The 13550-nt window shown below is 45.9% G+C and overlaps 1 protein-coding gene across 1 annotated transcript; it reads right to left on the bottom strand.

The window, feature by feature from the left end:
* Positions 1 to 1485: 1485 nt before the first annotated feature.
* Positions 1486 to 9398, bottom strand: LOC119374589 (eukaryotic translation initiation factor 3 subunit K). The gene is made up of 8 exons (XM_037644753.2): positions 9185 to 9398; positions 9011 to 9109; positions 8801 to 8921; positions 7828 to 7902; positions 6953 to 7016; positions 6250 to 6324; positions 3159 to 3284; positions 1486 to 1706 (listed from the first exon to the last, which is right to left on the bottom strand). Exons 1-8 carry the CDS (start codon positions 9283 to 9285, stop codon positions 1675 to 1677), a joined length of 693 nt encoding a protein of 230 aa, XP_037500681.1. The 5' UTR covers positions 9286 to 9398; the 3' UTR covers positions 1486 to 1674.
* Between the last annotated feature and the right edge of the window lie 4152 nt (positions 9399 to 13550).

A 13550-nucleotide genomic window follows, 5' to 3' on the forward strand; every position in this document is an offset into this window, starting at 1 on the left:
TAGTCGTCTATTGCTGCCTTTCCATGACAACCAGTTGCCACACTTTCTAATGGACACTATACCGTATTTACTCACGCAATGATTGCGCCCCTGATTTCGGTCGCAAAAATTCGATTCATTTTTTCTTCCGGCATAATTATCGGTGCCAAACATGCCATCGAGGCGATAGTGGTTATGGCTGTTATGATGCCACGTTTATTCTTTCTAGAGGCGACCAGTGCACAAACCATCATGGAGGCATCTTGCTTTTTATGTGTGTTGCCATCAATGCAGTATGCAAGTTGCATGTCCGCCATTTCAGGCTATTGAAAGTGTACTCGAGCACACCACTGTCCCACATAGTTTTTCTAACGGTGACATATGATCCACTGCACCTTGAAAGAGCAAGAACCAATGCATACGCAGAAAAGCATGGGAGCTAGTAGAGATGCAGCGTCGATGGTATCACCCACGAAAACCACTGCATCGCCAGACGCAGCACGTGATGTGATGACACATGGCGTTGCTTTGCTATTGCTAAAATGCCAATGTGGTATGGAATTGCAAAATGCGTTCCATTTTCTTCAGTCCGGCGTGATCACCGGCTCATCTGAGTATTGAAATAAGTGCCTGCGCTCTGTCACCACGCTTGAACAGAGAAAGCTTGCGCTTGGCTTTCCATACATCACTACAGGATTCTCGTTTTGCTGTTGAAAATTGTGACGTGACAGGACAGCATGGAAAGTGATATCTGTAACAGTAAAATATTGAATACTTTCATCTTGGTGCATTCAGTACTGCTGTGGTAAGTGAAAGCGGAATATGAACAACATGCATACCTTCAGGTGCACGGCCCATTTAACCCAAATTGCATTACTCTCGCTCGCTTGGATAACAATGCTGACAAGAAGACTGAGAAATACAGCAGAAGTTGTGTGCAAGGTTTATCAATATTCGGGAATTACTTGCACATAAAGTTAAAGGGACACTGAAGAGAAAAATGATTTTTCTCGTATTAATAAATTACTCTTTCATGTTACCAAAAACACCACGCTTGTGGTGAGAAGATGGTTGGTAAGTGAGAAGTGAGAAAACACACAAGAAAATGCGGGTGGCGACACCACTTTGAAGTTCTCACACCGGTCATCGTGACGTCATAGATTTTGGCGGCATCCACTAAGGCCAAGGTAGTTCCTAATTGGTAAAAATGAAGTACATTGTCCTCTGAGGAAGCCAGAGACTTGACATACCAAGTTTCAGGACGCCACTATCGAAGATTTTGGCGGGAAATTTAAAAGTGATACTACTGACATGATGATTTTCTCAACTATTAATTAACGTATGGTGGTGAAATTTACAACACTAGAGTTCTCAGAGCATAATTTAGCCTAAACTAATTTATCAGCTTAAACTAATTTGTTGTTTCAGTTTAGTGTCTCTTTAAAGCTGCTGGTGGACATAATAAACACAGACTTCGCTTCTAAAGGAGAAAAAAACACGCAGGCATAATCCACAAACATGTATTTGGTGCACCTCAAAAATCGTCAATTCACAGCAGCAGAGAGAACAGTTCTCAAGTGCATTCATGTTACTGCGATGTAGGTGGGACCGATGGCCTGACTTCAGTCATCTCTCGCTGCACTGCAGAGCAGTTGCCAAGGCAACCACCCACCCAATGGAGGCTTTGTGGTCTCGCTAGCGACAACTAGCCATGATAGCTTCGACACCTGCACACAGACACAACAGGAGACGACTTGATAAACACCCTTAGGGGAATTACAGGAGTGTTTGTCTAAAAAATGCACAAAACAGTCAGACAATTTAGACTGTTAAAGGGACCTGCAACTGGCCAGAATGCATGATTAGATCTTGGTGGAAATGAAAAGACAGTGAATTGTAGTGAAAGATTCAAGCATGCTTTTTGCAATCCAAGTAGGATTTATATTTTTAAATCGTGTTTGAAGCCGGATTATGGAGTCGTTCACTTTGCTGTACACAGTCTGATATTATAATCAACCATCCTCACTCTATTCTGTGCTGCTCACAAGGTAAAAGGAGTTGCACACTGAGAAGCGGCGCTGCCTTCGTGGCAACTGGTGGACCATGTCGAGCCACAGAGCATGCGAACAGTTTGCAGGAATGCGCAGCAAACTGCCATGCACAAACACGAACCACTCTCGCTCTCACCTCCCACTGTTTGCAGCATGTGTTGTGTGTACACGACTTCATAGTCACCACCGCAGATAGTAAAAGCTTGATTATAAATGTATCACGGGGTTTTCCGCGTTACTATTCCGTGATTAGACACTGATCGGTAAGCTTTCTGTGGCGCTAAAGAAAACGGCTACCATAAAAATTGGCTGTCGGTCCCTTTAATGTATCCATTTAAAAAAAAAAGCTACCAATATTTGTTTTATGTGAGATCAATAACCGCATACAAGATTCTAAATGACGGGGCCATGAAATTCTCGCACATTTCGAATGGCCTCCCTTGTGCACATGGAACGCGCAAGTTGCTTGTTTAAAATTTGCTGGCAGTGTAAGTGAAATGGCTATTAGCAAATGCGGAACTGCACACTTCTTAAAACAGCCATGCATCGGTCAACACTGCATCAAATTCTGCAGATTTCATATTCTAATCACATCCCATAATCCCGTACTGTGCTCGACTGCTTTCTCCTTCACTTGCAGCCATTTTGTTGCATTAACAGACTACAAGTTATCTGATCTACACATCATGTGACGCACCAAACTACATTTCAACCTACTCTCAAATAGATTGTCAACCGCACCCAATCGCTTCCTAACCCACAATATTACATTTATAACTTTTCGTTTCATTGCTTGTTCTACAGTTTTCAACTTCCCACAACCTTCTTCAATAGCACCAAATATTCTGCTGTGCAGTAGACTCTCGGTAAATGGAAATTTCTTAAACGGAGTTGCTGTGTGAATAGAACAACCGCCTCTAATATTATTGGTTTCCTACTTGAATTCTGCACCCTTGTTCGTTTCTGAGTAAACGAAACTCCTGTTAAACGGAACATATGTTCCTGGACCCTCAGGTTCCTTTTAACGAGAGTCATCTGTATATGCCACAACTACAGGTCCAGGCACCACGAACAAACTCTGGCCATTTCTCCCAGTCTCGCGCTAAATTGGACGGCAACCATACTCACTCTCGAAATCGATCTTCTCAGTGATGTTCTTGGTCTTGACGATTTCCTCCTGATTGGCAACAAAAACCGAGCCATTGGCCAGGTCCTGCCAGCCATTGCGCTGGATCCACATCTGCAGTTCTGGACCTGTGAGGCATGGCGCAATAATGACTCATGATTTGCGCGGGAAAGACGATCTCACCCTTTACAATACGCTCTACAATAGTGCAAGGTTGTATGATGGTGCTTCACTGGTGGACGTCGTCTGCTCTGAGATAATGGTGGTATACAGTCTACTCTCGTTACAACGGACCATCATAATCCTGCAAAATGAGTCCGTTTTATCCGAAGTCCGTAATATCCAAACTTCGCGGGGGGGGATTGCGTTACCGTGTGACGACCGCTCCGATTTCGCTCAGCAGCAGGCTAGTTCTGCTGGTGAACGCTGAGTGCATTCGCCAGCATGTTTACAAAAGACTTAATCACTAGCAACGGTTATTAACAAAAGGCTGTTGCTAGGGTTACGTCCAGACGTAACTGTAGTAACCGCTATCGTTACGTCCAGACTAAAGTCCCTAGATTTTTCCCTGTTGAAGAGCAGGGAAAATCTAGGGACTCTAGTCACGTGGCTTTCCACAAACGTGAGTACAATATTTTCCTGTTGCTCAGTGAAGGCCCTCTGCGCCCTTCGGGCGCGGCAACCTAATCGTGGCTTCGCCCTCGCTTCGCGAGTGCGGCCATTTCGCTAACGCTCAATGGCCGGTTGGCAGGGTCACGGTCACGCGCTACTGGCCGCTGTCGCGGCCACGCGCTGTTTAGCCCGCGCAGCCTGCCCCTTCGGGGCAGGCGGAGGCGTACGTAACCCAAGAGCCGCGTCGCGCTTCTCTGGCAACAGACTTCAGCAACACCCGAAACAAAACAAAACAAAAAAAAAATGCACCAGCAGCGAGGTTCGAACCAACGTCCTCGCAGTTCCGAGCACGACACGCTAGCTGCTGCGCCACTGAGGCCAATCGGTTCGGTAGGTCTAACGGGCTGTATTTGTATTGCCAACAAACTTCAGCAACACCCGAGACAAAAAAAAAAAATGCACCAGCAGCGAGGTTCGAACCAACGCCCTCGCAGTTCCGAGCACGACACGCTAGCCACTGCGCCACTGAGGCCAATCAGTTCGGTAGGTCTAACGGGCTGTATTTGTATTGCTACGCTGGACGTAACTTTTAAGACTCGTTATTCTTACGTCCAGACGTAACTGCAACGGCTCGTACCGTTACGTCTAGACGTAACGCTAGACACAACAAAATTGCAGCGCAGTGCAGTTACAGTAGATGCAGGGACGCCATGTGGCTCCTGCTCAGCAACGAAGCTTAGCCCGATAATAAAACGTTTCTAGTAGGCTTTTTCATACGCTCCTTTTGATCGGCTTCGAATAAATTCTTATTTGTGAGGACGGGAAGGCTTATCTGCTGAAGTGGGGACGCCTATTGCCGGGAGCGCAGCCCCCCCCCCCCTTCCCCCTCCGTTCCAAAGATCGCCGGACGGCCCCAAGTTCATCTGAGAGTTCTGAACTGAGCAGCACCAAGGCACCTCTCGCATTAAAATTCTAATTTGACAGCAGAACTCACCTGCTCGGAGCACCTGCTCGGAGCACCGTCTTGCTTTCAAAACATAGGTCGCGATGTCTAACAACGTTACTGCAATGAGTGACGAACATCTAATACAAAACACAAACTTTTTATTTACAGTTACTTTGAAAAGAAATTAGTGATCAGCGATTGGCGAGCACCCTTAACGATGCTGTTATCACTTTGCGCCGCATTTCACTCAGCTGCAACACTTCAACGCTGCGATGTCCGCCTGCTTCTCACCGTGAGCGACCGCGTTTACTATCTTGAGCTTGTCGGTCATCGATATTTGCTTCCGCTTTCTGGAGGCCATTACCTCAAAATTTGCGAACAGACAGAACAGTCAAGCACGGGAACACGACAAAATAGCGTCAACTAGCTACGTCCGTGCATAACCAAAGTCGCCAACAACGTGCTCTCAGACTGGCTTGGCTGGAGGCTTGGCTTGGCCGGAAGCCACCAATGTTGCCAGCTGCCATTTAAAATTACCGTGGCTTTAGCTCGCAGAGAGCGGCGTGGTGAAGTCTGTTATCAGCCCGCGTCAACATGGCAAAAGTCCGCTTTATGCGCCCAATTACGACAAAAAGTGCCGGTAATTTCGTCCACTGTAGCCGATAGTCCGTTGTATCGCGGTCCGTTAAAACCGAACTTCGCTCCATTAATTTAATACACAGACCAAACTTAGGCTGAATAATGGTCCGTTGTATCCGAAAGTCCGTTGAATGCGGGTCCGTTATAACGAGCGTAGACTGTAGTCGGTTAGAATCTAAGAAAACATGTCAGCTCCACTAACAGAAACTCAGCGCGCCTGCGCTTCACCTGTGAAAGACAGTCGTGCTAGCTGCTTTACGCTCGAACTATAAGTGCTATTTTCTCGACAAATGTAAATACAATATGTATTAAGAGTTAAAGGTTCATCGTCGCTGCCTAAAATGAGCAGCAATGTTGGAATCTCTGACAAAATTTACCAGTACATTCACGTTTCCAACCTAAAGCCAGTGATACAAACGTGTGCCTGTATGGGAAAGTCAACTGTCTTAAACAGTCGAGAAGTGCTTGATGGCACGAAATTAAGCGCAATTGCATGGAGCATTTATGCAAATTTTCTGCGTAAGGGACAGCAATGGCTGTGCGCAGAGTTGACGTTTTTTCTTAGGCTGCAACTGACTGTAGCTGGTTTGAATGGTAGAACGGCATGCAATTGGGGTAGTATTTGATTAATTAAGAGCAGCAAACACATCACTCACTTCTGTTCCTTGACTTTACCACAAATATTAGGCAAAAGTTTGCCAACATATGGGACGATACTGCAATTTCCAATTTTTCGTGTCTAGAAGGGTGCGTAAATGATGAGGATATGCCGAACACGTCATCTGTCACACTGCGAACAGAACTATATCTCCCCCTCCTCCCGCGACACTGTCACGGGCTGACAAATATCTCATCTCCAGTACATCTTTCTCGGTGGTCTCAGTGCACCTACTCACCGGTAACGTCGAGGAAGTCCGACAGCAGGGACTTGTCAATGTGCTGGTAGGTCATGTTCACCACGTAGCAGACGACTGTGCAGAGAACAACGGAGAATAGACGTCATATAAAGGAAAATTTTAAAGAAGAAAAATTCTTATAGATAAGGGCCGGTACCAAAATAATGTAACGAAGCAGTGTAGCATTTAAATGAGCAAGAACACTAGACTACGAAGCGTGCAAATAATTCAGAACTTCAAATATTGTGTTAAATAGCATCCTATTCAATCTCATGGATCAAACAGGCACTATTGGTGAATATGAATAACTTTTGAATAACTTTAGAGCATTTCAAAATGTTGACTGTCGCCAAAGCAGCACAAAATTGGTACAAAAGTAAGAGAAATTTGATTCTTATCCATATCACATGAAAACTTATGCCGTGTGGCTATGTCGTTCACGCAAACAATATTTTTTTAGGCAGGTAAAGGCTCGATTTATGCTAAAACCAGTAAAGAAGTAACGGCTTCAAACTGCTGCGGCAGGGGTTTAGCAATGTTTTTGCCAAATCATCCTTGTTGATGAGAGCCTCTTTTGAAGCAGTGACGCCACTGATTCGGAACACAAAGTGTTGACGACACAATGCACTAAAAAAAAAGATGAAAAGGAGCATGCACTGAAAACTTAGAAAAGCATGAAGTGCTAGAGCTATTTGAAACTTACACTTCCTGACAGAGTCATTGAATCCATTGATGGTCTGCAGCAGTGGCTTGCCTTTTACTGCTCCCTGCATATGAAGAAACAGTGCTACTCAAGCGTCTGGCTGCCGTAAAAAAAATCCTGTTGTTTTCCATGTCAAAATCACCATACGATTGTGAAGCAGCTCGTAGTGGAGGACTCTGGATGAATTTAAACCCCTGGCATTCTTTAATGTGCACTTAAATCTCAGTGCACAGGTGTTTTCCATTTTGCCCCTATCAAAATGTAGCCGGGGCAGTCAGGAATTGAACCCGCATCCTTGTGCTTACTACACTCGGTTATAATTTAAGAAAGAATGTCAGCTCCGACAACCATGACGGTCCTTCCCACAGAGAACTGGCATAAATGCTCCATCCAATAGCGCTTAGCCATTTTCACAAGGTCAAGCACATCTCAGGTGTTTCAGATAGCTGACTTTCCCATACAGACATGCGATTGTGTTGCTGGCTTTAGGTCAGAAACTTCCAACGTCCTGGTGAATTTTGTCAGGGATTCTGACACCTCTGCTCAGCCAAACGTAATGTTTTAGGTAGTAACGATGGACCTTTAACTTTTTACATGCTTGGTATTTACAATAGCCGAGAAAAAGTGCTTACGGTTCGAGCAGAAACCAGCTGGCACGACTGTCTTTCACAGGTGACAGGCAGGAGTGCTGCAGTGTTGTGGGCGCAGCCGACATTTTTTCTTAATTTGCAAACAAGTATAGTGCAACACACAAGCTGCTAAGCTACCATAAGGAAGGGGGAGTCCGCCACGAAGCAAAAGTTTCGAATCAAAAAGGCCACATCGATGTTATGTCACAAATTCTATTAATTGATATCGAAGTTGATCTCACTTACCCAGAATCTTTGGAAGTCGCACATTTCGAGGAGGTAGTGCAGGTGTAGCGCCAGCTGAATGTCCTCGTTTGCAAGCTGAAAAAAAGAAAAAAGCTCGTGGTCCCTGATATTGCCTTAACATTACATTTTTAACATAACACAAGTTGAAAATGAGGAATTGCAAGGAAGATTGCACTATGGAAGTGTTCAAAAACTATGTGTACCCAATCAAGCCCGGGTACTTTTGAAATGTACAGGTGTGTCCCGGTCTCATTGAATGGGCTCGGCTTTCAAGGGTTTCGTTATACGAGAAAAACTCTGCTGCTGTGGCAACATTAGAAATATGTAACAACAGCAAACACCTAATGTCAGGTCCGTGTTATTAAGCTGAGACACCATATTAGCGATTTTGTATGGTAAACGCAAGGACCTGTAAAAGCTTGGTGAATGCAGATACAACATTGACATCAGTGGTTTTGTTGCAACACAGTCGGCCACTTCCACTTATAAGGAGACCAAGACAGTTTAGTGGCTACCATAAGGTAAGAACATGAGCGGCCTCCACTCCTATATGGCTCTTTAAAGTAAGGGGCGCTCCTTCCCCACTGTGTACTGAGTGCAATGACGATGGGTCACTACATCTGGTCCTGCGAGCCCTTTTGCCCTGAAAGGGAGAGATTCATGGATACCATGAGGAAAAGAGGGTTTCCCCACGAACGCTGTAAAGAGATTGTGTTTCCGGAAGGTGCGTGGATGACTCGCACGGACGTGCCTGGTATCTTTTTACGTTTTCTGCGAGAGACCGGTTTAAAGTGATACATGGTGAGACATACTGCATGGAAAAAGTCGCTCATGCGGAGCGACTGCCGGCCAAGAATGCCCGCGTATGGCAACATCACCGCTACGACCGCCACATGATGCAACATAGTGTCTAGATTTTGCAGCTATGAACGGCGGGACACCTTTAAAGTAACGTGCTCTTAAGAGAACGGACCTTTTCTTGGTCGATGAGACACTTGCAGAGCACGAAGTCTGTGTGGGGCAAGTTGGTGAGCGCCTTAAGTAGGATTGCAACGGCCACATCATTATTGAAGTTTACGGGGTTGAACTGGTACCTGCGAGGTGTAGGGAAAACGACGAGGATTGAGCAATACTGAAACACGCCGGCCGCCGAGCATAACATCGCGCGGCTTCACACACTCACAGTTTCAGTACTGCTAAATTGGCCTCGAGATCGTAGACGTTCTCGCTAGCCTGGACTCGCACGTACTGCTCCAGTCTGACCAAGTTCTCGGGGTTATACCTGTGCGCGGTTTACGCAGGTTAAAAGCAGGCCGCATATGTGCGACTACCGTCGATTCAAAAGACCGCAACTTACCTGTCGATGCCTTTCAACATCTGTGCCACTTGGTGACGCATCGCTTCGGCGTGCGGCATACCGAGCGGTGGTTTCGTGTAGTCGGCACCAAGAAAAGACATTATTTCCGTCGGTAATCAACACGTGGCTTTGGCTAACTAATTACGATCACAGCAGACGCGGGTTCTTGACACACGGTCGCAGAAATCCACGGGAAAAGGAGGGCCCGCAGTTGCGCCAACAGAGTGGTGTAAAAAAAGTTTAGTGGCGAAAACAAGGCCACCAACACGGAACGGGTGTTGAGGAAAGATGCGCAAAAACACGACTACAGTGCCTTGTTTTAGAAAAAAAAAGCTGTTTCAAATTTTGCGTTGTAATTGCTTAGAAAAAATTTATACTCATTTCTTAGTTACTAACAAATATTCAAGCAATTTATAATTTGTTTATTCTTGTAAATATTGTTGTAAAGCTGCAATAGCGTTGTGGCGCTACGAGCGCATTTTGTAAAAAGTTTCTACATATCGCGAAGTGCAGCGCGTCTCTATTTCTCACTCTCTTCTCTTATTGAGCTTGAAGCTGTGAGTTACTGAATCATGGCACTGTAGCATTGTATTGAAAATTATAGAGTGCTTCAATATCAAATTTTAACCAAAAGAACAAACAAACGCATGCTTAATCTGCGTGGTGCATGTAATGGGCATTTCCTTCGAATTTCGGAATGGTCTGGCCATGTGGTGGCCATTTTACGAACTAGTGGCTAGGTTTCTCGATGCAGCCGCTGCGTGGCAGCTCCAAGCAAAGCTGAAATTCTGGCGGGAAACTTGAACGAAGGAATAGGTTGAGCTTGTTGATTGTGGGTCTCATGCGAGAATAGTGGTCGTGAAGGGCAACATTTCGTGTCGCCATTGCTGTTATGCTGGAGCATGACAATATGACAGCTGGAATATCCTCGGCTATCGAAAAAGTCACGACTCTCACAATTTCGTCGTTTCCCGTTTTGCTGCATCCGATCATTACTATTACTAAAGACTGCGCGTAATTGCGCAGTTTCTGCAGCGTTTCCTGCTGTTATAAAACTGCGAGCAGTAAACCTAGACGGTATGTATGAACACACTTACGTAAATACATAGAGCCCATTCAGATCGAGGCGCGTCCATGGGGGCCGGCAGCCCCGCCACGGTTATGGCGCTCGACTGCTCACCCGAACGTCGCGGGATCGAATCCCGGCCGCGGCGGCTGCATTTTCGATGGAGGCGAAAATGTTTGAGGCCCGTGTACTTAGATTTAGGTGCACGTTAAAGAACCCCAGGTGGTCGAAATTTCCGGAGCCCTCCATTACGGCGTCTCTCATAATCATATCGTGATTATTATTATTATTATTATTATTATTATTATTATTATTATTATTATTATTATTATTATTATTATTATTATTATTATTATTATTATTATTGGGGTCGGCAGGAATTTGTCTTGGGGGGGGGGGGTGCGAACCCGTTAGCGTTGTGTGTGGTATGATGAAAGTGTAGTGCCGCCAACTGCCTCTAGAATTGAACAAATGCTTTATGAATCGTTACACGAATAAATATATCATTCAGAGTGTAATTCGGGTATTTGCTCAATGTGGCAATCCAATCAAGCAGTAAAAAAATGGGCATTAAAAAGTTTTTAAGAAATAACTTGGGATATGAAGTGATAAAGATATGCGAACTGAAAGCAAAAAGTCTAGCTGCAATGCCGAACATTACTTCTCTCACTGCGCTGAGAACCTCAGGCACGACAATGCTATGTTTTATTTTCGCACCTACTTGCCTAAAAAAGTAGCCAAAATATATGCGTCTTCGGCATTGCAACAGACTCGTAATGCACAACTAAACGAATGAAAATTGACTGTTAACCTAAAGAGACCAAGGTGAACATTCACTGATTCACGAGCAGGCAACCTCACGCACAGGTTCCTCATGAAAAAGCTTGTTGTGCCAAGAAGCTTAGTCGAACATGGTGGTGACCCATGGTGCGCAGTGTCTAGGGGAATATTATTCAGCAGTACGAGGACACCTGTTTCTTTTTTAACAGCGAAACTCTCGTAGCTCGCCGTAGTTTGTGCGCTGTCACCAGAAAAATATCATCATGAACCGGCACGCGCTTACTTCGTCCTCCTCTTCTTCATCGTCGTCGTCGTCTTCATCTTCTGCTTCGCTCCCAAAACACAAGCGCCGATTTTTCCGGCGCGGGATGCAATAACTCTGATTGGCGAGACGACGAGTACAGAGAGAGAGAGAAACAAAGAAATAAAGAGAGACAGACAGAAAGAAAAAACAGTTGAGAAAGAGAGAAATTCTAGGGGCAAAATTCTTTGTGAGGCGAGGTTCGAACCCGCGTACACACACCATCCGAAGGCGAGCGGCTAGCAGAGCACAAATAGCAAGGGGTTAGAAAGGGAAGCGAGGGAGAGGACAGATGTGAGGGTTAGGAGAAGGAAAAGGAGGAGAGAGTAGAACATACCGTTGAAAGAAAGAGAGAAACAGAGAGAACGAAAGGCAGAAAGAAAAGATGGAGAGAGAGAAAGATACAGAGAGCGAGAGAAAGAGATGGAAAGAGGAAGCGAGAAATACAGAGATAGAAGTAAGTAATGGAAGATAGAGAAAGAAAGATAGAGAGTCCGAGAAAGAGAAAGAAATATGAGAGATATAAATAGGGAAGTGAGGGTGAGGAGGAGCGGAACACCACCAGCACCTCTGCCACCCCAGTCTTGACACCGCTACTGTGGAGATGCCCTACTTTTTTGCGGACGCCCCTTCAATCGAACAATTGCGATTAAGTCATTACTCAAAAAATTGGAAAGCTATAATTCCTCTGTACAAAGCACTACTGCCAAAAAAGAAATCAACTCCAGCACTTGTTAAATGGGTGCTGCAGTGCTACAGTTGAGCTGCGAAAGGGGGGGGGGGGCGAGCCCCTCCTTAAAAATTGGAGGGGAAAACGCCCCCCCCTCCCCCCTGACTTCAGGCCCTGGTCTTGTGTTTCACGCTGGTTTTTATCTGCTGTGTCAAAATTTATGCCTGCCTTCACCTTGCCCCCCTCTCCCCCACCCCCTAGCTTACTCCAAGAGTAAACATAGTCAAAACATAAGCGCATAAGTTCCCCGACTCCTTAACTCCCATTCGCGGTAAAAAATCCTGGCACCTTGGCCTGCTTCAAACCCATGAAACATTTTTCGTTAAATCGCCACGCCCGCCTGCTAGCCGCGTCGTCTGCTACTGGCGAAACGCAAAGGGCCCGAGGTTCCGCGGCCCGCGACTCGACCCGCGGCTACGGCTACGGACGACGGCGCGCTAGGCTTTTTTCTCTCTCGCGCGCTTGATATTGCGCATGCGTCGAGCGTCACGTGTCTCTTCAGGGCGCATGCGCAGCTTCGCGCACGTGGGGGGTGGGCCCAAACCGTTTTCAGCTTTCGGAGTGGGGGGTGAGCATCGCGCGAAACGCATCGCATAAACAGAGCGGTTCGAGCGAGCGGCCTGCGCTGTTCGACAGGACCGAAGGTGTGGATAGAGTGCGCGTGTTTTTTTCGGCGCGGTAGTGCCCGCGGACTCCGGTTTCACCAAATTCGTCGCAGCGGCGCACTTTTCGCGGTTCGTTAGCCCCGTGGTCGTCGAACGGTGGTTGCAACGCTTAACGGGCGAGCGCACTTCGGCTAGACGCTGCTCCGGCGCTGGATGAGTTGCTTTTAAGCGTGACAGGTAGTTATCTTGTCATCTTCTCCCGTTTGTTGTTTGTTCGCTTCGCATGAAACAGCAGTTTGGAGAAAAACTTTCAGCTTGAGCTACTGTGAATGAAGTGTGACAATCGTATTGTGTCTGTGGCCGTGCGTACAACTGCTGACTGTGCACCGTCTCCAGCTGCCTTCTGGGTGCGAGACGGAAAGGAAAAGTCGGATCAGCGACTTTTCAGCGGCTTTCGATTGTGACGCCCTGATTAATCTGCCCCGGGTAAGTCGTTATTTTTATTTTTTTTTCGCTTTGTTAAGACACTTCGTTTTTGAGTTGAGCACTGTATTCGCCTGGCTTACGTATTTCTCAATTACGTGTTTCCAGCGCTAGATATGTGCATCTGGTTCTGTATGCCCTGTAATTTTTTTTTTCGCGCTGTTCCTTGAAGTATGCACAACGAACAAGCACTTTTAAAATTCCATTTTTTTTTTTTTGTCGAACGCTTGCGATATCGTAGCCTACGATACCTGCGTGTGATTCTTCTGTGGTATAAGGAGAAAACACGATATAACAAAGGCTAGTAATTTTGGCCTAATATATACATCAACTCAAGTGACGAAGTGTGTCGTGATTCGCACAAGAATTGCGTTACTCCTTCGCCTGAGTGCAGCGGTTGA

Source organism: Rhipicephalus sanguineus, chromosome 11 (genome assembly GCF_013339695.2).
Source record: "Rhipicephalus sanguineus isolate Rsan-2018 chromosome 11, BIME_Rsan_1.4, whole genome shotgun sequence".
NCBI lineage: Eukaryota > Metazoa > Arthropoda > Arachnida > Ixodida > Ixodidae > Rhipicephalus > Rhipicephalus sanguineus.